Source organism: Montipora capricornis, chromosome 7, assembly GCF_036669925.1.
Source record: "Montipora capricornis isolate CH-2021 chromosome 7, ASM3666992v2, whole genome shotgun sequence".
Taxonomy (NCBI): domain Eukaryota; kingdom Metazoa; phylum Cnidaria; class Anthozoa; order Scleractinia; family Acroporidae; genus Montipora; species Montipora capricornis.
In genome coordinates this window covers 37,437,334-37,462,901 of record NC_090889.1, presented here as the reverse complement: position 1 = coordinate 37,462,901, position 25,568 = coordinate 37,437,334, and the positions used below count along the sequence as shown (strand labels likewise).

The window sequence follows — 25,568 nt, the reverse complement described above, 5'->3', positions numbered from 1 at the left end:
GGTTCAACTTCTCAGCTGCACTTGTAAATAGCCAACTGGCTTGCCTCCAGCCAATTGGGATTCTTAACAGTTACTGTAGTTCTGTTCTGTCGTTTCGTTGTGTTTCATTGGCCCTGAAAAGCCCCTATGGGGAGCGGTCAATTAAGTATGTATTGTAAATTCCTTAATCAGACTCTTCGCGATGAAATAGATCGATTCTCCCATGGAATGTTTAGACATCACCTCGACACCCGGCCGGGGTTAGACAGAGCAAAATCTGTATCACTCGTAGCAGGCAAAGGGACGAGGACGAGGGTTTTACGACAAATGCGTTTTGTTCTTGAACCAAAAAAAGCTTAAGCTTAACCCTTTGATTACTTTCTGGCAAAATACGTCCAGCTTTATCCACGGTCCCATTTACCGCTTGTGACGTCATCACTTTAAACGGTCAGGAACAGCTTTGTCCACTAACTTGTGCAGGGAGAAGATATCTCTCAAACTATACCAGAATGAGCACAATTCAGTCAAGGAAACTGGAGAAACGGCCAAATTACCATGTAACACTGACCTGAAAATCTCCATGAAAAGCTTGCTCCATTACCCACCTAGCTTTCTGAGCACCTAATTCTAAGATGATGAAAAGTTTCTCAGAAACTCTTCCCACCAAATAAAGCCTACCAAATGCCCAGCAAGTTGAAAAAAAAATAAGGCAAGGAAAGCGAAAGGAGAGGGAAGGAGAGAAAGCGAAAAGTGAAAGTCGAAAGTGTTGTGCTACTTTAATTTAAACCCAGAAACTATGTCGAAATTTTGCTTTCTGCGTATGCCCGAACTTTGCAAGCGCTTATTTTGCACCTGGCTGAAAAGGCCGCGGAGTGTACAACCTGCAAACGGGTTTGTACGGAGATTTAGCTCTTAAACAGCACGACAGTGACCAAAAAACCCCTCAACTAGCTTCAAAACGTGTTTTTCGACCAAATCTCTAGTAGCCAAAGGGTTAAAGGGGTACTGTCATGAGCTGCGCATGCTCAAGTTTGTTTGCTCTCGAGCCCACGGAAAATTCTAGCCGCCATCATGGATTCACGCGTGAGTCACGTATATTCGCCGGAGTTTCTCCTTTGTCCATCATGGCCCTCCCCAGTGGACGCCATTTTGAATTTGTCGATTCAACTTGAAAAACGTTAACCCATCACTTTTCAAGTTTTCACCGTGAAAACTAGCACGCTAGCGCATGCGCTTCTCGTGACAGTTTCCCTTTAAGCCTCTGGATCATGCAAAAATATCATTGTTTTTACCCTTGTGTCCTAAGCCATGTTAACACTCATTGTTAATAATGATCAACTGAAGTATAATTCAGACTGTCATACTACATTCAGTTATGTTCAATTATGGTTTTGTTCACATCTGCGAAAAATCTAAATACAATACACCTTATGTCAAAATGGCTGCATTTAAATATTCTTTTATTTTTATTCAAATAAGCCCTTAATGCCTCGTTCTTAAGCTTAAAATTCAAAAGAATCTTTTATCTTGAACGAGGCAACAAGGGCCAATTTGTATGCACATAAATTAGCTGCCATTTTGGAAAGTGCTACACGGCCAACGTTTGTATAAACGAACCTTTCCTTGTACTTGTACATGTTAATTGGCTTGACATTAACATCTTCAGTTCCCACGGCCTGCTCCCGTCTGACCTTGTAGCTCAGTCGGTAGAGCGGCGGAGATCTAACCCGAAGGTCGTGGGTTCAATTCCCACCCTGGTCAGAGTTTTTTTGTGTCCTTTTGTGGGCCCAGTTCCATCAGTAGGGCTAACGCTCACATGGTTCATATGGGATAGAAATCTAGCACTTTACGTTACACTACACTCTCTCCAGTTAACTCCATTTTGGAATAAGGTGTACATGTATAAGGGTAACATGGCAGTGTGAGACAAAATGGCGCCGTATCGCGTGGCTGCCACGATTATCATCACCATGCTTGAGGCGAGAAGAGAACTAAGGATAGCGTCCGAGAATAGAAGAAGACAAATCCAAATCTTCGCTCCCGAAGCTATTAGAAGCTTCGTCTGCTCATACTAGCACGTGTTCTCCATCCTGTTCTTACTTCAAAGAACCCCCTTGCGGTTGTTTGAAGTAATTATAAAAATTTTTTTGGTTTTATCAACGGAGTTGACAATGTAAATTGGCCACCGTACAGAGATTCTAAAAGCTGAGGTTTCGAGCGTTAGCCCTTCGTCAGAGCGAATCCCGAAGAGCGAATCCCGAAGAGCGAATTCGGATTCGCTCTGACGAAGGGCTAACGCTCGAAACGTCAGCTTTTAGAATCTCTGTACGGTGGCCAATTTACATTATCAACTCCGTTGATAAAACCAAAAAAATTTTTGTATACTACTTCCCCACCGACGCAGCACCACAGTTTCTTTAGAAACTACCCCTTAATTCTGAAGTAATTATACTTTAGTTATAATTAGGGACTGTGATTAGTTGATGTAAACCCGTTCCACATTTAACTAGATTACAATTCGATCATACTCGAGGCCTAATGTGAACACAGCTTAAGTGTTTGAATGAATGATCTATTGTGCCCTGTGACTTAATGTTTGTGAGAACTGTTTTGAGCCTGTGTCTAACCTAATGTTTGTATGTACTCTAGTGCGCCTGTGACTAAACAATTTTTGTCGACTACTTTTTGTGCCTGTGTTTGTTTCAATAAACTGTTGCGCACCTGTGTCCTAATGTTTGTGTGAACGGTTTTGCGCCTGTGTCTAAGTAATTTAATGTACTGTTTTGCACCTGTGTCTAAGTGGTTGTGTGAACTGTTGTTCACCTGTGTGTTAGTGTTTGAATGAATGAATGAACTGTTGTGCGCCTGTATCTAAGTGTTTGAATAACTGTTTTGCTCCTGTATCTTAATGTTTGTGTGAACTGTTTTGTGCCTTTGTCTCAGTGTTTCAATGAACCTTTTTGCGCCTTGTCAAAGTGTTTGTGTGAACCGTTGTGCATCTGTTATAATGTTTCCATTTACTTTTTTGGGCCTGTTTCTAAGCGTTCAAATGTTGTGCGCCTGCGTCTTTGTGTTTTTATGTACTCTTGTCCACCTGTGTTTTAAAGCTTGTTTGATTCGTTTTTCGCCTGTGGCTAATTTTTCGAGTGAACGTATGCCTCTTCATAGCTGCTTGTATGTAATATTATCAACGTATGTCTTACTGCTGAGATGTACTGTTGTGCACCTATGTCCTATTGTTGTATGTACACTGTCGTGCGTCGGTCGTGTCTCACTTCTTCTACGTACTCGTGTGCGCGTGTGTCTTATTTTAAGTATGTTGTATCTACTGTTTAGCGAATATGTCTATACTCTTGTGTGCCTTTTCTTAATGTTTGTATGCACTAAAATTTGTTCATGTTTTAGTACGTAATCTTTCGCGTCTGTATCTACGTGTCATTTTTCTGTATGGTACATTTTCCTTTGTGCTCGTCTTTGTCCTTTGGTTCGCCTTTCTGTTCCTATGCGCGTTTTTAGTTCACCACTAAATTTTCTCCGATTCTTATTGGTTTAAATTGATCACGTGACGAGATAGTGTTCGTCTTCGGAGAGACACTATCAGCCCATAGTGCCCGTGCGAGGAAAATACCCGGATGGATAGTAGTCGTCCGCTTAAAATACCTCTGTAAACAAGCGGCCTTATGGAAAATAAACAATCGAATTTGTATTAAGAGGGTTTTTGTTTGTTTTCTTTTTCAAATCTTACATTGGCTGACACGGCGTTCGTCTAATAAAGTTGAAAATAATTCAACATGATTTTTGAGCTGGCGCGCGGAAGAAAATTTAGTAGTGAACAATGAAGACAAGAAAGAATTTTAGTCTCGGAACTATCGGTCTGATAGTTGCCCCTTGGAAATTTGATGTGAAAAAGGAAGTGGTTTTTTTGATCACAGGGGCACTTTAAGATTTGAGATGTGGTTGGAGAAACGTCCAAAATGACTCATCGAAACATCTTTTGCAGAAAAAAAATAATGAAAGAGAAACGAAGGTGAGATGTGAAAACATCTTTCCAAGATTCACCGCCCTTTAGTTTAGTCGTACACGTAAAGGTCACTTTGTCTCGTGCGGGATACGTGAAGATGTGCACTTGAGTAGTTCAAATGAAATATCTCGACACTTGAAAACTGACTCTGTTGGGAAATGAACATAATTAAAGGCTTTGATAATTAATAAGGAACATAATTTACGTAAAACGCGATGGTACAAATAGCCTGAACTCGGGCCTGCAAAAACACAGTGGTGTATGATTAATTTAGCACCAAAGAAAAGAAAAGAGAGAAGTCTGTGCTTCTTAAGTCTGTACTTCCAGAAGTACACAATTTCCTTGAGGAAGGCCAAATGAATCCATAGCATGAGAATCAAATATTTTAAATATACCATTAATTTTGTAGTAACATAAATTCTCACAGTAATATGCACCCAATTGTCAAATTAAACGATTTATAATTCCCTTTGATCAAATTTTGGAAAGTACTTATCAAAGACACACAGTAAGCAAAAACTATTGTAGACTACAGTGCAGGCTAAGCATCATCCTCCACGGAATTTTTTGGCTGCCATCCAGAGGAATTTTGGAGAAAGGAATATATTGCCACCAAGGGCCAGGGGTAGTTCAAAAGCGAAAGAGACGGCTCGATATTAAAGACGCCTACACTGCTGCCTGAATCTATCGTGAAACTTCCATGTACATTATCAGTATAACTTGGACTGTATTCAATCTGAAGTGTTGTGTTGAATGCTATGACTTCTGCAGGTAATTCTCTTAACATTAAATATGTTATTTGCCTCCATAAGCTTGATAAAGCAGTGTAGAGCTAGTTCATTTCCTGTATTCATAATATTTGCCAAGCCTGTTGAAGAAGTAATTAATTTCACGGTCATAATTATACACAAGAGCACATGGCGACATAGCTGCACATTGACTACCAGCATTTGATCTAAATACTAAAACATCACCTTGATAGTAAGAAGCATGGGATCAATGGGATGTAGACCAGGGTTGTTCTAGGCTATGTCCATGCCAGGTTGCTTACAATATGCCATGCGGTGGACTAGACGTTTAAAAACATTCTTTGATAAATCTTACCGGGTATTCATGATTTCTGTATTGAATTTAACTCTCATATTGCATTTACACGTTCATCCTCGTTATTGGAAAGGTGATTCATACCACGTGCTTTGTTTTAAAAGTATGCATGAGACATTCACGGGAATCTATCCAACTGAATGGAAATTGGCTAGGGTGACACCGAAATCAGATATAAAGAATTATCGTCCCGACTTCGTTATCCCAGCAGTCTCAAAAGTGCTTGAAAAACTTGCCCATGGTCAACTTCATCATTACCTAAATGATAATAAACTGCTATCAAGTTGCCAGTCAGGGTTCCGTTCCTTACATAGTACCCTTACAGCTTTGCTTGAGGCGACAAATAGCTGGTCTGTTAACATCGACAATGGCCTCATGAATGGCGTCGTTTTCATCGACCTTAAAAGGGCATTCAACACTATCGATCACGAAATTACTTTACGCAAGATGTCATACTTTGGGGCCGATCAGGCAAGTTTCACCTGGTTTCAATCGTACGTAAGCAATCGGACCCAAAGATGGAATATAAATGGGAGATTGTGAACTCCTCACAATATTACTTGTGTGGTTCCACAACGCAGCATATTATGACGCTTGCATTTTTTAATGTACATTAACGACCTTCCTAATTGCTTCCGGGAGGCTTCTCCGAGAATGTTCGCTGACGATACCAATATAACCCTAACTGCAAAAACTTTAAATTAAGAGAGCGTAAACTAACAATACAGTTAACGCAGAATAAGAACACTTTTTTCAGGTCTAAGGCTGATCGTGTTTTTATTTTAGGGGTGCTTTATGAGAAATCAGCCTGAAAGTGTTCTTATGTGTTCGTAAAATTGGTTTCAGAAATACTTCTACTAGAGGTTTAATTAACATACACTGTTGTTTTGTAATAGATTTTATAGTTTTGTAATGATCCTGAACACCATAGTGCTTTGATATAAGTTACTGTTCTGTATTGTTTACTTAATGTCCTAATACCCTTTCCCTTTGTATTAAGGACATGTTTTATTTATCAGGCTGAATTTGTTCTTATTTATATGGTGCTTTATTGGCCAAATTTCAGTGTGATGTTCTTAATCCACTTGTTCTTATATGCGAGTGTTTACTGTAACTCCTGAACTCAGTAACCTTAAATGTTGGCTGAGAGCCAACAGTTTGAATCTAAATGTGGCTAAGACCTAGTTAATGGTAATTGGATCTAGGCAGAGATTAAGCACTCAATGTGACAAGGTTGATATACGAATTGATGACGAAATGATCAGAAGAGTAGATCACGTTAAATCCCTGGGTCCTGTCGGTCGCCAGTTGGTCGACTGTCGGCCAACTGTCGGTCGACTGTCGGCCGATAGTCGACCAACTGTCGGTGAAGTTGACATGTTCTTCACTTTTACTGACACGACAGCAGAATATTACCTAGTATTTCTCAGAGTATGTAAAATTTCTTTGTTTTAAACACCTCAAACGATCACTGTGTGCAGGTATTTTTGAGCTATATATCTCAACGTGATGAAATCAACAGACTTTGACCACTCCTTCGACTATCTGTTCAAGATCGTGTTAATTGGTGATCCAGGAGTCGGAAAGACATGCATTGTTCAGCGATGCAAGAAAGGGACCATCGTGGAAAGACATGGTTGCACAATTGGGCTCGATTTCACCATGAAAACACTGGTCGTGGGTTCGAAAAAGATCAAGGCAAGCTTAATTAATTAATTAATGCATTTTCTCAACTCGTAACCGCCGCAGAAACTTCTTCTTCTTCTTCTTCTTCTTCTTCTTCTTCTTCTTCTTCTTCTTCAACACTCAGGGTCTTTAAATAACTGAGGAGAAAGTGCTGCCGTTGTAATTACATCCGCAAATGGTTAGACTTTCAAGTCTTCTCGGGTTAGGACTAAAAACCGTAGGCCCCGTCTCACAAATATCTTCCACTGTTCATTAGTTCCCTGTGGGACGTTAAAGAACCCACACACTATTCGAGAAGAGTAGGGGATGAAGTTCCCGGTCTTGTGGCTGTCCTCTGTGAGTATATGGGTGGGTGGGTATAGCAGGTCCACATCAGCTGAATAGCTGTCAAAACTTCAACCTGCTCAAACAAATAAATAACATAACATAACATAACATTTCACTGGTAAAGAGGAAAAAAGAAACGAGGTTTCTGCAGTATCTCGATTTGATCATAGGTTATTTTCCGAAAAGTTTCCGTATGCTTTTCAGAGAACACAAAGTCTTTATAATCCTAGGTCTGTGCAAATAGTAATAACCAAACTTTTAAATGTTTCGTTGATTCTTGCTGTTTAGCTGAGGTTAAAATTAACCTTGACCCGACGCGATACCTACATACATGTAAAGATATTGAGCCGTGATTACAATCCCACGTTCCTTAAAGATGCTTCCCAGCTTAGTAAAAGGTAAATTAACTTAGGTAACAGTTATGATAACGATGAACATAGATTAACAAAAAAGGAAGTTAATGGGATTGGAATCTTAGGAGTTTACTGAAAACCCAGAAGACATACCTATAAATATATTTTTCTTATTTTACCGGCCTGCTAGAGTGGTGCTAGGAATTGAAATCCGTGAGTCCTATCCTATTTCTATATAAGGCGATGACAAGCTTTAAATCTGATTTCATTTATGCGTATGCCACATCAGGCAAAACAAACGAGCTTAAAATTTCCTGTGGAGCCCCGTCAACTCAGGCATGACTTTGTCACGTAGCCAAGTTATACGACTTAAATTCTGAACGCACTATACTTTTTTCTGACACATGAATAAAGATATCTAGGAAGGGGTAAAATTTCTTCGAGTTTTTAAAACCTTCGCAAAGCCAAAGAGAAGAGGAATCAAACAGCAAGTCCATCTATTCTGAAGTCCTGTCCTTTTGATATTTGTCCGTGCGTGCCTCCAGGAGCCTAGACACGACAGCTGAAAAAGTACAGTCTGAGCATTTCTTGGAGTACGTAAATTTCTGGACGATCACTGCGTGCAAGTATTTTTGAGCTGTGTTTCTCAATGTGATGAAATCAGCAGATTTTGACTACTCCTTCGACTATCTGTTCAAGATCGTGTTAATTGGAGATCCAGGAGTCGGAAAGACATGCATTGTTCAGCGATTCAAGAAAGGCACCTTCGTGGAAAGACATGGTAGCACAATTGGCGTCGATTTCACCATGAAAACGCTGGTCGTGGACTCCAAAAAGATCAAGGCAAGCTTACTTAAATGCATTCTTGCAACTCGTCACTACCGAGGAAACTTCTTATTTCACTGGGTAATTGGAAAAAAGCGAGGTTTCTGCATATTTCTATCCTCATGTGATAAATTAGGCTTTTCTCCGAAAAGTTTTCGTACGCTTTTCGGGGAACAAAACGAGTTTATAATCCCAGATCTTTGCAAATGGTAATAAGCATTAACCTTTCAATGTTCTGCTGATTCTTGCTGTTTAGATTAGGTTAAAATTAACCTTGACCCGACGCGAAAAGAAAAACACGTGCATTTTTAATTTTATCCCAGCTGAAAATTTCTCGTAAGTCGCCACGCAGCTTTAGTTTTTCATACGCCATGGAAACAACTGGAATTAATTATGCAAGCGTATCCTAATAGTTTTCCATTTTTAAGGTAGAGATATCGCTCTTCACGCATTACGCTATTAAATTTCCCAGAATGTAAATTTTTTTTATTGCTGGTGGCACTAAGTTGACAGTACACTAAACCTTATAATGTGCATTTGCATAATTCACTGAAGGCATTGGATGATTTAATTTTTTATGTTAGAAGAACTGTAACCTTTGTTTTGAGCAGAAGTAGGATTCCTCTTAAAGCACAAAATTCATTGCATGAAAAGAAACGAGACATGACTAAGATGGACTGTAACCATTCCTTGTAGCCAGTTTAATAGCACTTAATAAAAAAAATATATAGATTTATTTAAATTGAAATAGTGTGATACGTGTACATCGAAAATATGCCCAGACCTGTTTTGACTGTTTTATTGACCAGTCTGTACAGTACAGAACATATTTCTGTCAAATTTTCACAACATTAAAAAATATGTTGAAAATTTAATGTAAAATAGGTGATGGAAAGAATTCCTTCATTTTTTTTAGGGAACAAAAATTATTAGCTCTCTCATAGAATGGTAAAGCTAATTAAAAATAGAAAAAAATATATATATGCACATTGACATTTTTAAGAAACACACCAGGTGTGTGAGAAAAGGGAATTGTTTAGGACAAAAATAAGCATTTTGTCTAAAGCTTGACAAGTTTTGCAAAAAAAAAAAAACACACTGAATGTCTTTATTTTTAAGAGTCAGACTGAAAATTGGGGATCAAGAGAAGTAGGTGATAAATGCTAAAAAAGACACATATCAATATTATTAGCTTCACAAGTTAATGACTCAACAATGACTCAAATGACAGTCCATTATGGCTGAAATGTTAAAATTTATGGCCATTACATGTACCTGGGTGTGAAAAGTGAGTACAATAAGGAAGAGTCCAAAGTGGAAAAAAATCAATATTAATTAATAATCACAAAAAAAATAGAGACGGACAAAAAAATGAAGGATTACAGAATCAATAAAGTGACAGGTGTTTGTACTTACTTAATGAAGCCGCTGACATTTGTAAATGTCAATTAAGTTGAAACTGAATAGTTTATTATTAAAAATGTTGCAAGTTCATTAACCTCAAGATATTTGTTATTGATGTTGATTCTATGGGAATTCTAATATGGTGTGTAAATTTTCTTGAGAAAGCCAGGGCTGGCCTAAAAAGTTTAGACATGAAATAATCAGTTAAATTAACCCATGTTTTCATACTGATGGTAACAAACAGGCAATTTTACTGGCATGCAAGTAAAATGTGGTTAATTATCTGTAATTCTTTCATGGCAGCTCTGTTTTCAATAAATTGATTGTGCAGTCCAGTTACAAAGGTCAGCAAAAATCTAAGGATTTGTTGTATTTTAGCTTCAAGCTTCACGGCTTTGTTGTCAGTAGTAGCCTAAGTACAATCCACGGCATTGGCGCTTTGGGCTTTTAACCAGCTTGCAATCCCTCCTGAAATTATTTTTAAATGTCAGACAATTTTACCTGTGAACAGTGGTGTCCGAGGGGTGGATGAGTTAAGTAATGATTGTTAAGCAAGGTGTCAAATGGAAAAAAAAGGAAATTGAGGAAATTCTTCTTAGGACTGTCAACCTAATGGTTACAGGCACAAGAATTTTGTTTTTACATTTTTTGAAGTTGATGTTCAAAGTCTACATGTATGTTGCCACAGTAAAAAGGCTAAATGATGACTCACGCTTTGTTAGAATCACAGTTATGGCTAAAGCTAGAAATTTTAGCCATCCAATCTTTTTAATAAAGTGAGACAAAAAAATGTTTGCGTTTCACTCTCCCACTACATCTAAGGACACATTAATTCAGTCCGTGGTCACTGACACTTTAACATACCCGGTACCTGCCAACTCTCCCGGTTTTCCAGGGAGTCTCCAAGTTTTTCATCAAATCTCCTGATTAGAGCACCAATTCTCCTGGGAAATACCTAACGTGGCCTTTTTCTTGACTTGAATGATATTGAAGTTGGGGAGAACTGAGACACTTTGTGGTGCATATCGAAGTTGTCATGCATCTAATTGTGCATTTCTGGACAATATTGTCTATGGTGTTGAGTCCCAGTGACAGTAAATCTGCCATTTGCATGTATGTTAGAGACCAGTAAATGCAATGGAATACACTATAAATGATAATAATTTATTTGCATCTATTTTCAGTTGCAAGTGTGGGACACTGCTGGACAAGAGAGATTTAGAACCATAACTCAGAGCTACTACAGAAATGCCCATGCCGTGATAATAACTTATGATATCACTAAAGTGGACTCTTTTAAGAATGTTTCGCGATGGACAGAGGATGTAAAAAAATATGCTCCACCTAATGTTCTTAAATTACTGGTTGGAAACAAGACTGACATTGAAGAAAGTCGCGAGGTTAGCATCGAAGAAGCAAGATCATGTGCAGCACACTACAGCATGATTGATGTGTTGGAAGCATCAGCAAAGGTAAGAGAGGAAAAGATTGATGCCTTTCATACTAGCCATCTTATTAATTTAACAAGCTATTCAGGAGATAATTTATCATGACAACCAGTAAGGTTATTTTATTAATAAACATGAATGATTATGAAGGCAATGTACAGTTACTGTATAAATGATGCAGATGTAATCAAACTGCAGTGGTTAAAATGGATAATGGATAACACATTACATTATTTTATGTTCACATTTGCCCAGAAGTCAGTGCACATTGTGACTGAACTTTTTGTAAGACGAAATTAACCGACACGTTGTTTCCCATGTGATTCGCCTCAGTGCATTCAGCTAATCAGATCACGCATAATGGGAAAACCATTGTTTGAAAACAAAAACAGAAGACTGTAATGGCTAAATTTGGGTGCATGTGGGCCTTTAGCAATTACATTTGTTATAATTAGCTGAAAATTTTCCAACAACAGCGCACACTCTCATTGGTTACTTCGAGGTCACTTGACATCTAACAATAAAACTGTTTCCCGCGTCTCTGAGCGGGCAACAGTTCAAAATCTATGACATCAGAGGGTAACAGTGGACTGTTACCCGCAAATGTTTTTTTTTTGCGTAATTGTGTAAGTAAGTAAGTAAGTGCTTGTTAGTAAATAAGTAAGTAATGAAGCATGCATGATACACGTAGCTCTCGTTTTGTATGTAAATATTTGTAATTGTTGTTGTTATTGTAATTGCGTGCTAACTGAATAAAGGTCATTGGAGTAAGGTCATTGTTTCCCTAGAATTTCAATGTTTTAACATTGAGATTCTTGGGAAACAAAAATTAATTAACTGTTACCCTCAGGACCAGTCATTAAGTGTTTAATACATGTAGACCTGAACTGCTGTTAATTGTAGAGGCTCATAAGGCTCATGCAGCTGTGGACACCACTTTCCTGCATTTGATTTAGTTTTTGTAACAGGACCAGGTTTTAAATTAAGCTTGAAAGCAGTATTTCAAAATAACATTATTGAATAGTCACTGAATGAGGCTCTTGTTACATCTACAGCAGTCAAAGTCCAGGCAAGTGGATAATTCACAAAAGCCAAATTTGATAAACTGGATTATTGACATAACATTAAATTTTCAAATGAAGTGACAATAGCACGGACACTCCAACCCATATTTGTTTTCTTTCAAATGAAAGGAGATAAGATAAACAGTGTAACCTGGGAAATATTGCTGCCGACCAATGTCATCCTGTCCACTTGCAATGCTCCAAACATTCACTATTTCAGCTCATCTTTCTTTTCTCCTATTTTAATTGCACCAACAGGATGCAACAAACATTGAAAATGCATTCATGTGTGTTGCAAGAGAACTCAAAAGCCGGTATGAAAATGGATCTCATCTCCAAGCCAGCGTATTGGGCGGTGATCTTATTCTAGATTCAAGAAGTGTTAAATCCAAATGGTGTGGGTGTGGTTAATGGCTGGCTTAAAGATGTCAAAACGGCCACAAAGATGGGGGCTGCCTGAGAATTCACAGTGATTTGAGGTTCTAAATTTTGGGGCTGTCCCAAGGGTACGATTGTTTTACTGAAAGGTTATCATTGAGTGGCTTCCAATGGCAATCCTAGAATGTTATGCTACGAGGTCAAGGGCTCCAGCTTTTGGGTCTGCAGGTGAATTCGGGCAATTAAGTGCAATGTACATTGTATCAGCATTCAATAAATGACATCACTTTTCCTTTGGTCCAACCCTCTGAGGTCCGATTGGTCTGTTTGAATGTGAGGAATGGTGGACCGTGAAATCCAAAACTTACACTCAACGTAAACAGCCTAAAAATCAAAGCTCAAAATTTTGCCAGTCACGTGTTAAGAAAACACACTTTCAAATTCTAAAGAAAAAAAGGAAGTGATTTTTTTTATCATAGTAACACTTTTAAGTGAGACCATTTTTAAATAAACGGTACTGACCAGTACTCTGCAGTGTTGCTATTTATTGAGCGGCATACATGTAAGTTGATCTTAAACTTTTGAAACTATGGCGATGTGACCCATTCAGATTTGAGCCACTGGATTGCATGAGCACTGCTGGCAGTACTTTTCAGTAGTGCTGTTTAGTTTTGACTTCTAAAGTTTAGAGGCCCATTTTTGCCCAAAAGTCACAGGGCACAATGACTTTTGGTCTAATGTAGGCCTTTAAAGGCTTTTACTTCGTGTAGAAGACACACATGACGTAAAACAATAGAACAAAAATCGTGAAACAATACCTAATCAGAATTCTAAATCCCTTAAGACCCCAAAGGCTTTTGTTACGTCATGTGCCTCTTCTACATGAAGTAAAAGCCCTTTTAAATCATGGATGAAATTCTTAAGAGTGAGTACATTGTAAAAATTATTTATCCACTGCAAAACAAGTATTTTCCAGTGCTGAATTATAGTTTCACTATAAAAAAAAAGTAAAACCAGGGTCAAAGCAGGCGTTTTTTGGGAGGCGTACACTTGTTTGTAATGGACCGCCATTTTGAAACCACACAGCCAGTAGAGGATTGGGACGAGGGCCTCCTCTCACTGAGTGCAATTTTCTTGACTCACCTCAGGCCTCTGTTAGTCTCGCTATCCAAGATGTCGGCCGATAATTCTTACCAAAACAAAAATACGCCTGCTTTGCAGGCTAAAACCAGGGCTGCAAAATACTTGTAAAACAGGTGGCTTTTAGAAGGGACAATAATAAGGAGTGTCATAATGAATTAAACATCTCCATTGACAAACTTTGTCCCCATTAACCATGTCATCACAGGTAACCCAGGCCCACTGTGTGTGCCACATAGGTAAATATAGAGAACATATGAGGCGAAGTTTAGGTCTGGAAATTTGCTAGAAAATGGAAATAAAAATCGATGAAACCAAGAAAAAATGAGGGGACAGAGAGGGAGGCTCAAGGCGTTGGCCGGGATATGTTATGTCCACGAAAGTTATTTTTAGATGAGCGGAAATCTTTGTACTAGGGGAAGTCTGTCCGAGACGTCCGCATGCAGTCTTGCCTCGCTCTCAGGTTCTTAGTGAAAAGAGAAAATGATGGCGCACGTGGAAGGCTGATGAATATATATTTTCTTTCAAACATCGGACCGAGGTTGGCCTGCATGCGGACGTCTCGGAAGACTTCCGCTCGTCTAAAAATAACTTTCGTGGACATGACATATCCCAAGGGCTGGACCGGGAGCCTCCTTCTCTGTCCCCTCATTTTCTCTTGATGAAACGTACCATGTGGTGAGCTGTTGTTGTCTTTAATACGTACACGAAATTTCCGGAAAAATGGTCCCCGTTCACCTTCCTTCATAGTATAGTGACACGGTAGGAGACGGAAGCCAGCGTAGGGACTCCGATCGACCCAAAACAAGCACGATTTTTTTCGTGAAAATCGAATCCAGTCGCTCAATGAACACGCCAGGCTCGTGGAACATAAATTTCTCTAAACCATGAATCCACTGAAGCATCTCGAGGTAGCAACGCGAAGCCACCAGACTCCGTAAAACTTGTAAGTTAACCTTCTAAAATGGCGGCCAGAAAGCGTTGTCCTCGCAAAGTGTCCAATTCAAACTGGCACCGAACTCGGGACGCCTGGTGACGACTATAATAAGTCCGAGAGGGAGGGGAGTCCCAAATTGCTAAAAACAAAACTCACTAAGCAATCTGGGACTCCCCTCCCTCCAGGGGGACTTATTATACTCGTCACCAGGCGTCCCGAGTTCAGTGCATTTTGAATTGGACACTTTGCGAGGACAACGGCCGCTTCTGGCCGTCATTTTAGCAGGTTAACTTACAAGTTCTACGGAGCCTGGTGGCTTCGCGTTGCTACCTCGAGATGCTTCAGTGGATTCATGGTTTAGAGAAATTCATGTTCCACGAGCCTGGCATGTTTATTTAGCGACTGGATTCGATTTTCGCGAAACAAATCGTGCTTGTTTTGGGAGTCGATCGGAGTCCCGACGCTGGCTTCCGTCTCCTACCTTGTCACTATACTATGAAGGAAGGTGAACGAGGACCAATTTATCGAAATTTCGTGTACGTATTAAAGACAACAACAGCTCACCACATGGTAAGTTTCATCGATTTTTATTTCCATTTTCTAGCAAATTTCCAGACCTAAACTTCGCCTCATATGTTCTCTATATTTACCTATGTGGCACACACAGTGAGCCTGGGTTACCTGTGATGACACTGCCGATAGTGACACTTAAGATTTCCCCCATCAGTTGGGATTAAGTATAATTGTACATTTAAATTTAGCAGACGGACATGTGTTATTAATTTAAATGTTATTTATTATCATTGTCAAAGTTGCTCAATTATACTTGTCAAGAACTTTGACAATTTCTGCAAGGAGGGAGGTTATTTTATCATTTGAAAAGAGCTTTTGACATTATTTCCATGGTTTATTTTCTGTCTTGATTTTGAAAATTAAATTTGCTTTGGGCATGGAAATGATACTTATTGTGATTATGAACATCACATTAAATTTTGTAGTGAATTTCTTAACTAGTGGAAGCATCTGAGCAGTTTTTGGTTAAAAGTAAAATTACCATCCTTTTCAAAACCATTTACCCTACGAGCAGTTGGTTTCTCCTGCGCTTCCCGAGAGAGAAACCACTGCGAGCAGCCGTTAGTTTCTTTGAGTGAGCCGCCGTCCAGCGCCAAGGACGAATAAATTAAATTTGAACCGGTAAAACAAGTTAGTAAACTTGTTTCGGAGCTTGCGCGTGTGTTCAGCTACTTAACCGCTGCGTTTGGGCGAGCCGGCTGTGTAGTGATTTCCCGCGAATTACATCACGTGGGTTGTGATGGACTTCGCACATGCTCGATGGAAAATCAAACGGTTGCTCGCAGTGATTTCTCTCTCGGGAAGCGTAGGAGAAACCAACTGCTCGCAAGGTAAAACCATTTGGCCAGTAAATAAAAGTATTTATCTACTCTGTGGTGATGTTGTTTGACTGCAGTAAATCAACAGTGAGCAGGCTGTTCAACAGCCTTTTAACAATGGGATCAAGAGATGCCTGGTGCGGGGCATATGAAAAATAGTTTTCCCGGGTGGAAGGGTCACTCGCGTACCCGAGCCATCCTGGGCGGGCAAACTTTTCGTACATGTACATTTCCTTATACAAAGAGGCGAACCATTCACATGAGGAAAAAAAAAAAAGAATAGTTGGCTCGGCTAGAAGGGTGACCCGCCTAGCCGGTTCAACTTTTTTCCATGTGAACACTTTAGTCTGGTTCCCACTTGTACGATAAGCACAAGCACAAGCATAAGAAAAATCGTGTGGGAACGGGGGTAAAATAAGCGTAAGCACAAGAAAAGGAATTTGTTTTCTTTTTTTGTGCTTGTGCTTATCTCACGCTTGTGCTCGTTTCGCCAGTGGGAACTGGCGTAAGTGTAGCATAAGTTCAAGCCCGACGATTCGCACGCCATCTTGAATCTTACTAGATCTTTTCCGCAAGGGAAATCAGGCATTACGCTATATATATGTACACAAAAGGTGAGAAAAAAAGTAACATCCATTGGGAAGCTCCAGCTAGTTTTCGCATCGGCAGAAGATGCACTGTACAAGGTACTTCTCAACGAGCTGAAATGACATTCAAATAACTTGTCGATTATATATTATTGTCGATGAATCGCACACAGTAGAAACATGGACAGGGAAACGTTAACGGTAAGTTGAAATTTCAGTTCGATCTTGAAATATTTTCCCCAAGCAAATTAATTGTATTACCGCCAGTGTTTAAACAAGGCGTTCCATGATTGGTTGGTTGTTGACATCAAACTCGTGCTCGTCACACATGATTGGTATTGGGAGGTTTCGAAAACGTTGTGCGGTTGATAACATTTCGCTTGCTCTTTTTTCGCGTGGCCATTTACATTCAAACGATCGCTCGAAAGTCAACCCTGGTGGAAAGAAGCTTCTAAAATTCATTAAACCGCGTGCTATGCAGGCTAGCCCGAGTCAAGAGCTGCCCTTCTTAGTTTCGAGACTGGGGAGACAGCGTTCACGCATGCCCTCATCATCTTGCCTTGATCGAGTTGACCCACGCGAGATCAGTGAGTTACCCCAATCTCGTCCCCAGAGGCTGCTTTCCTTTTTGGTTAGCACCAAGACCACGGACTCTGGCGTCTTTCAAGCAGGAAGTCCACAAATCACGGACTTCCTGCTCGTCTACGCACGCGCAGAAATTTGAAAGAAGAGTGGTTGTAAATGGTTACAAAAATGGACCTTCACAACGACTGCGCATAAATTGGAAGTGGCCAGACTCCTTGATGCTGTCCTAAGCATAGCGGACTCTCGGAACTAGATTAGAGTTGATCGGGCTGGGCTAGCCAATTAAAAATGAAAGCCCTGTTCTCACACGTAAAAAGAAGCAAGGAAAATCAGGCAATACGCGGAAATTTCAACTTACGTATACCATTAACGTTTCCCTGTCCATGTTTCTACTGTGTGCGATTCATCGACAATGATATATAGCCGACGAGTTTTTGTGGAAGTTCTCGTTGAGAAATACCTTGTCCAGTGCATCTTCTGCCGATGCGAAAACTAGCTGGAGCATCTGTATCTGGCAGCCGCCAACGAAGCTGCCGTGAGCTAATCCTTCAGCTTCTTTAATCTGGTCACCATGATACTTCTTAAAGGTGTGAGTACTTTTGAAGCTTTTGCCAAATCCCTCGGCGAAGGACCGCCAAAATATTACCACCATTTATTTTACATCTTTCTGCTCTTAGTCAAAAAACACCAGAAAATCTAAGCTACCGTAAGGTAGTTTCCGTTTTTTCTTTTTTTAACAGATTGTCGGCTCTTGCCACTTTGTTTTGTTTTTACACCTTTTATGACAGGGAACAGTAAATTTTGACTGACAGCCGGATTTTGAGTGACACTTTATTAGCCAATCAGGAAGGCTATTTTCTCCGTCCGCGGGCGAACGAACGTTTCGAAAATGTTGAGGGGTTGATTGCAGGCGGTTTCTCACTCCTTTTCCTCGGCCCCTTCCCTCTCGCGTTCTCGTTTGACTTCGGTCCAGGTTTTCTTCTCGGGCCTGGTGGATATAAAAAGAATAATTGTTAAATATATCCACTGTATATAAAAAAAACAAGGTTGGGTGCGTGAGACATCTCGAGCTTCCCCTATTGGCAGCCAGCTCCAAGAAGGAGACTGCACCGATGGCTGGCAAAACCTGACAACCCATCGATGAGCCCCCAAATCACCCGAAAAGACAGGCACCCGTCACTCTGATAAACCGTTTCTTTGACAAGAAATTTGCTACGAGGATAACAGACAAAACAAGCACTATTTTGTCGCGAATTTTCTTTAATAAAAACTTGTTCAAAAATCAAATCTCATACTCCAGCAGCACACACCACCGCTGCTCCTTAGTATCTGGCTAGAGATCTTCTTCTCACTACTTTTTCCTCCGGCCGCACTTTAGCCATTTCATGATAGCCAGACTCGTGCTTCTCAAGTTGCCTCGTTCATGCTCGAAAAGTTTTCTGGGTAATTCTGCCATTGCATGACAAGGCAAGCCCCCCGATTCTCATTACAGTGTCAAGTCACCCAGTCCTACCAGAATAAATACACCACCGAATGAAGATTTTAGCTTCCAAACGACAAGACACGCACGGTTCTTACGTTACGTTTATGCCTGTAGAATCAAATCAAATCTAAATTCCTTGTAAACAATCAACCAGCATTTTAATTTTTTTTGGTAGGCTAGGTATCGGCGAGCCTGAACATTGTTTGAACACGAGAGAAAATGCAGTACCTTCAGACGTGGCGCTGGAGCGTCGTACCAAACGAGTCAACCAGGGATTTCGGCCCCTGCGATCGCTTTTGGACGCAGTTGGTCCTTCGCTGCTTTCTGCTACCGACCTTGCCTCCCGGTACGGCATTGAGGGAGGGATATGTCGGCCCCTAAACCATATGTGACAAATCCCCTGCCTACTCACAGCTCCAGATCTCCCTTGTCATTACAATTTAACGTAACATTTCGATCGCCTAAATATTCAAGACAAAAGTCAATACAAAGTGTACGCACGCACCCTGCTAAAGGTAACATACACACAGGCGTAAACTCTCTTTCGTCTCGAATTTCAGAGTAATACAAGAGCTTATATCTTCCAGACATTACATTTACAACTAAAATACATAGGCCCATACGGATGAACTAGATATGAAATATTGAAAGAAACGGTAATTTTTTAAAAAGCAGCTATGAAAAATGCGGCCAGCATTCTCATTTTAAGACCTGTGAACTCAGTCAGTACGGATAAAATAAGGTAGCGCATTCAATAATTTAGAGAAATAAGACCATAACTGGTTGTTCTAGGTTTACTGAGAGACAGAATGTAATTTCCGCGAACATCATGAGAAGAAGATAAGAGAGAAAATTCGGTTGTTTTTCATATGCAATAGCAGGAAAATCCTTCAAAAGCAGACTTTTATAATATGAATATGAAGAAATTTTGAATGCGCTTATTGCATAGAGATCATATAGAGTTTGCCTTTTGTAATCTGCAAATGAAAATCTTAGTATTCACTTATTTACATTATACCGTTCTTTTGACAAGAACAACTGACGAAAGTTTCGTTTCGTTTATGCCTGCATGTAGAATCAAATGAAACCTCAATTCCTTGTAAAAAGTTAACCAGCATCTTATTTTTTTGTGGTAGGCTAGGTATCGGAGAGCCTGAATATTTACGCATGACAACGCTAGTTGTTAATTCAGTTAAATCTTCATTTAATTTCATTTAGATGTGGTTATAATGTGCATAATCATGGGGGATGGGGAGGGGAGAAGGGGGGGGGGGGGGGTGATTTAGCAATACTCTCAGTTGCTTCGTGCCTTTTTAATACCGGGATGTGCGCAACTATGCCTTCACCTTGCCTTGAAGTTATGCCCCTAACTGAATTTAGAATTGGGTTCCTTTTATCCTGCAAGATACTCTAACCAGTCAGACACAAGATTAAACAAAACCGATCATAAGACGTGCTCAGCTTGCCTTGTATTTCTTTTACACGCTTGAAGTCTCACTGAAATTTTCTTTTGCACAATTTAAATGGATTGGGAACTCAATTGGATTAAAATTAAAACCACTCTGGGGCCGGTTGCTCGAAGCCTGGTTAGCGCTAACCGTTGGTTAAGAGGTGTCAAAACCTATAGGTTTCCATGGTATTTAACGCTGGTTAGCGCTAACCATGCTTCGAGCAACCCTGGCCTGATTGCTACATGTATTGACCAGTTAACTCAAAATTTTCTTCCAAGAAAAAAGAAGAAAAAAAAAACCCAATGCATTACTGTTGTTACCTACACTGTAAAGCACAGGTGTAGCGAGGTAAAACTAAAGAAATTGCGTGGAAAATGTTTGTTATTTCAAACTAAAATTAACAGGTGACAATTTTGGAAAGAGAGTTTACCATCAGTTGACTCATACTGTACCACATTAAATTTGATCTTTCTCTGACCAAACCAAAATAGAAGAGATTATCTTGGTTACAATCTTCTTCTTCTTATTATTAATTAACTCGTCTGTGGTAAGCACCTCACTTTCCACCTCACTCAAATCCAGTTAACCTCATCTTTATAGTAACTTCCACTTGAACTTTTTAGACCAGGCCAAGAGCACGCCTACTAAGAGATACAAATTGTTTGATACAATAAACTTGTCTGTAATAAGCGTTACACCATTTCATGTTCCACTGGCTGTTCTGATCCCACCTAATATCTTCAAATGACGGATCAAAATGTTGCTGTGGAGTTTTAGGGAACTGTAGCCCCTTTCTGTCGAACAGGTGGTCTGTTGAAAAGGTATCTTGATTGTCATAATGATCACATTGATTATGACCATAAGTAGTGAAATGCATACACGGGTCACTGCAATAGTTATCGAATCCCCATTGCGGCGCACTATAATAGGCACTACAATGGTCTGTGAAACATTCCCCATGTTCACATCCACTTGAGCTGTTGTGGCAATAATCACAGAAAGTAACATTCTGAAATCTGCATGTATCTCCAAACATTTGATTGTATGTCGAACTGGGGAAAGCATCAACTTGTTGTGCAATCACGCTGGGCCCTCTTGCTGGCTGTGCTACAGTACACCTATTGTTTCCATCACAAATGCCAGAATTGCTATTTTTCTGAAGTTTGTGAACATGCGTATTCCTTGACACATGGTGCGAGGCCATGCAGTGCAAAGTTTCTGCTGACTTTTTGTGAAAGCATTCATTGAATGTGTCAATGCCCTGCGCTTCATCTTCAAAGCTTGACGGTGTACTTCCATGAGATTGATCATCGCATTCCAAATCGCTTGAATTTATAGACATATCATAATGTTGTAAATGGGAAACATTTTTCAAGTACTCTTCAAAATGTTTCTCAAATTCTTCCACAGTAGGCAACTGGCTGGTGTCTTCATCTTTTGTCTCAAGCCTAGAATGGCAAAGTACACCATCATCATCCCTCGATGGCTTGGAAGCATTCTCGTGTTTAACATTAACGTCTCTCAAACGAGATTTGGGCGATTTCTTTTCCTCTGCAGAAGGCAGAGACAATTCATCAACACCAGTGTCCTCGATCTGAAAATTAACAAGCCTTTCACTGTCCCCATTGGACACAGGACGCAGAGTACTTCCTGTACGTAAACTGAGCATTTCAAGATGAGATTCTAAATTCAAATCTTGTAATTTATTCAAAAGGTCATCAGTGATTTCTGCAAGGGAAGAGGTGGTGACGTTGTCAGCTAATTCAGTCAGAGACAACGCTTTCAATGCTTGGTCACTACCAGCTGTCAATTCGACCTCAGACTTATCCAGGTGAATTCCTTCAGTATCATCACCTGCTTGACTACTATATCCTTGGGTTTCAGCATAGCTGCCCTGACCATTTTCGAGGAGTTTAGTTCCATGAAAGGACTCGCAAGTTTGATTTTGTGGCCTAGTAGAAGGACATTGAGTTGGTACACTTTGCTGGGCAGCCAATGTCACATGTTCCACTGTTCGTGTTTTTTCAGAAAAATATCCTTCTGCACTCTGCTCGATCTGTAATTCCTGCAATTCACTTTGGCTATGCAAAATCTCCGAGTTGTCTTTCAGATCTCGAGCCATCTCGATGGTACTGCTTTGTTGATCCATTCTGACCACAGTTTTACCTGTGGTTCGATCCAGTTCATCTGAACATCCTGCATGATCTTGTATCGTGTTCGATCCCAAGTTGTCCACCCTCACGGAGTCCTTAGATTTTCCTTGGCCAGAATTTTTCATAATATCAATTTCCACTGTGGTCTTCCCAGGTTGCAGTGACTTAGAGGCAAGACAACCAGTTGGTTCACTCGTGAACAAGAACTGAGGGATGGGATCTGCAATTAAGACAAAAGGCAATTTCTAACCTTACATCAGCTACTTCTTGAAAGTGATTAGGAGAGCAAATCACTTGTGATTGTAGGTAACATAGTTGAGCACTTCTACGAATGAACATTTGGAAAGTTATGTTCATGCCATCAGATGCACATTAAATTTTAATTTTGATGAACATCACAGTGTAAGATACCTATTTAAAACAACAAGATACTCTAAGTGATACATGTAGCATTAGAAATATTTTAAAAGATATGGTTAAGGAATTATTATAACTGTATAATTCATGTTTACGTGCGAAGCAGGCCTAGGATTGGGTGGACTCTCCGTGATGTGTACGTATCACCTGACAGGTGCACAGTGTATATCCATACAAATGTAACATGGAATTTGGGAAGGGATCCGAGACTCCCTGTCAGACGACACTTTGGACCCTTATCACAATCAGCTTGCATCTCCTTTTGTACATTTCTTGGAACATCAATGACAATTTTCTCGCAAAAAGGAACTTGGACTCCCTTTAACTAGGCTGAAGGCGACCATCACTTTTCAGGCTGTCTACCCATTAGCACTCCTACACTAGACACAAAGAACCAGCTATAGACTAAGCAAAGTCCCCTTTTTTCGGCAGAGGCCAAAACGCCAGTAAACATAAATCAGCTAAAATAATCATGTACATGTAAGCACCTCACTGAACTCTGGGAGTGAGGTGCACTCAGGACATAAGAGGGACTACTGGTAGCCTATTAAAGACAGCGATTATAATAGACCAAAAATACATGTAAGTGCTTTATAACTCGTCTGGTGCCAAGCTCTCCATTTTACAGATCATGAGTAATTGGGAATCACAAGATATCACGATTCCAAATCACCGCATGTTCCAATCTGGACCCAAGACATTTTTTTTCCAATTTGTAATACCTGGAAGTGTTTCTATTGTTACCCCAATAGTCTCTTCCATCTTCTTAAACAACTTTTCCTCTTCTCCTTTCGCTACATACGTCACAGCAATCCCCTGTGTACCTGTAAATTATTTGAGTCAGTTAACAGATATAAATTATCACTAATTCATTAGCTCATGCAGTAAAAATGTCTGGCCACCCCTTTATCAAGTTTAATTTGTGCGTGAAGGTGTGGCCATTATCCATGTCTGTCAATCAAAGAGGTCACTAAAAAGAGGTGATAAATTCAATGAGCAAAACATTAACTCGGCATGTGGTGGTAGTTCCATTGCATTGCAAAATTTGCCACGATTTTGATAGATATTTCATTGATTCTGCTATTGTATCTCTAGGGTCCTTATAATTATAATATTAGTATACATACTGGTACACAAGTTAATAGCCCTCTCCGCACACGCCGAATGGCTAACTCAGAGGTGATCATCCAAGGACTTTTCATCTTCGAGTAGCCGGCGAGCGAGATTTGAAATTTCCGACGACATTTTACAAAAACAACGCAGTTTTTTGGTTCGCTTTCTATTCAACTTCTCTGGTATATACTCAAACAATAATAAATATTTTTCACCTCAGCGTTGGTGAAAGTGGTGGATATTTACCTCACCGCTTTGCGGTAAATATCCACCGCTATTCACCTCCACTTTGGTGAATAATTGTTAATTATTATTATTATTACTACCTTTCTCCCAGTTAAGTTTAGTATCTTCAACAAGTTTCTTGTCAATTTGAGTGTTACTCTCAGATTGGCAGGAGGGGTTCTAAGAAATAGTGTGGGGTAGAGTTTAACAAGTCATGTAAAATTATTTACAGAAATAATACGGAAAACCATGGACAGTTAAGTCAGAAATCTGTTTGCTAAGACCATGTGGGCTCTTGAGGACTACATACTATTAAATTATATTTTAATATATTTTTTTTAACACTTGTACCAATCTTTGGCGTTTTAAATTCATCAGACTTACCAAATCTACCAGCTCGTCCAATCCTGTGAAGGTACGTTTCATGGTCGCGTGGTACATCCATATTAACCACCAGATTGACATGTTCTGCATCAATACCACGTGATGTCTAGAAAGTGTATTGAAATCTCAGCCATCTATGATCTACATGTACCATTCTCATTAACTACTGTTAGCAGTAATATTTTTCTACGTTTAAAAATAGATTACAGTATCTCACACACCAAAGCTTTGGATCACTGGTGAAATATTCTTTAGAAGGATTCACTTTTATTATTGCCTCAACATAAATTGCGAATACCTATTTTCAACATTTGTAGACATATGCCGGCATCCTTAATCCTCACGGTATTAACGAACGCTTTTCATTTAAGTAATATATTCCTACTTTTCACGTTGCCATGTTACCACCAATAGCGTAGCTCCTACTCTACTATAAAAACTACACGTAACCCATAATCCCTCGATTCGCTCTGACGAAGGGCTAACGCTCGAAACGTCAGCTTTTAGAATCTCTGTACGGTGGTCAATTTACATTATCAACTCCGTTGATAAACCAAATTTTTATATGCCGGCAGGGCCTCATTGTTTCCTTCATGTGTTTAACCTTACCAGATCAGTTGAAATGAGCACCCGACACTTGAACTCTTTTAGCTTTTCTATTGCTTTGAGTCGCTGTGATTGACTTTGATTGCCTAGAAAATTGAAGAATGTAATATTATTGAAATCTGAACTAAGCCAAAGATGAAATGAGAGAGCGTGCTCCTATCTCCACCAATTACATGTATTAATGGCCGTAATTGGCAATGGCAGAGTTCAAAGCAATTTGGACTAACCCTGTGTGAACTTTTTTTCCAGTTTGAGAATTAACCTGCTTGCATGAAACATTATGCATAGTGTTTACTCCTTAATGGCCATCCCTTGACTTCAGGTTGGTTTTCCTTTTTTGTTCTGCAGGAGGGGGAGGAGGGGGGTGGATTTTTTCCCTCAAATAAAACTAGAGCGAATGGAGAATAGAGCAGTAGCTGTTATTACTCCTCCCTCGTGCTCTCTAAACTAGCCATTTACATCATAGACTAGGAACATTTGCTCTTATGCCGCTTAGAGGAGGAGACA

At 39.8% G+C, this 25,568-nt stretch overlaps 2 protein-coding genes across 3 annotated transcripts in view; one reads left to right on the top strand and one right to left on the bottom strand.

The window, feature by feature from the left end:
• The first annotated feature begins 6,498 nt into the window (after positions 1-6,498).
• Positions 6,499-14,913, top strand: LOC138057107 (ras-related protein Rab-43-like). 2 transcript variants are annotated; one of them, XM_068903156.1, is made up of 3 exons: positions 6,499-6,802; positions 10,884-11,171; positions 12,470-14,913. In XM_068903156.1, the coding sequence occupies exons 1-3, from the start codon at positions 6,614-6,616 to the stop codon at positions 12,620-12,622; spliced, it is 630 nt and encodes a 209-aa protein (XP_068759257.1). In that variant the 5' UTR covers positions 6,499-6,613; the 3' UTR covers positions 12,623-14,913. The 2 variants fall into 2 exon arrangements, with proteins under 2 accessions (XP_068759257.1, XP_068759256.1); XM_068903155.1 differs by lacking the exon at positions 6,499-6,802 and adding an exon at positions 7,892-8,313 and having other exon boundaries at positions 12,470-14,891.
• Positions 14,914-20,162: 5,249 nt separating this feature from the next.
• LOC138057105 (probable ATP-dependent RNA helicase DDX20) overlaps positions 20,163-25,568 on the bottom strand; it is a 22,011-nt gene continuing 16,605 nt past the window's right edge. Inside the window, exons 10-13 of the mRNA XM_068903154.1 lie at positions 25,065-25,147; positions 24,456-24,561; positions 23,456-23,557; positions 20,163-22,536 (exon numbers count right to left, since the gene is read on the bottom strand). Coding sequence (XP_068759255.1) covers positions 20,783-22,536; positions 23,456-23,557; positions 24,456-24,561; positions 25,065-25,147 — 2,045 coding nt within the window. The 3' untranslated portion in view covers positions 20,163-20,782. The remainder of the gene's footprint in view (positions 22,537-23,455; positions 23,558-24,455; positions 24,562-25,064; positions 25,148-25,568) is intronic.

What these genes read in the sequence shown, in the direction of transcription:
- LOC138057107 (XM_068903156.1), top strand. Translation starts at nt 6,614, where the DNA reads ATGAAATCAACAGACTTTGACCACTCCTTCGACTATCTGTTCAAGATC. An exon ending in TGGGTTCGAAAAAGATCAAG is followed by an intron (nt 6,803 to 10,883) that starts GCAAGCTTAATT and finishes ATCTATTTTCAG; the next exon opens with TTGCAAGTGTGGGACACTGC. An exon ending in TGTTGGAAGCATCAGCAAAG is followed by an intron (nt 11,172 to 12,469) that starts GTAAGAGAGGAA and finishes TTGCACCAACAG; the next exon opens with GATGCAACAAACATTGAAAA.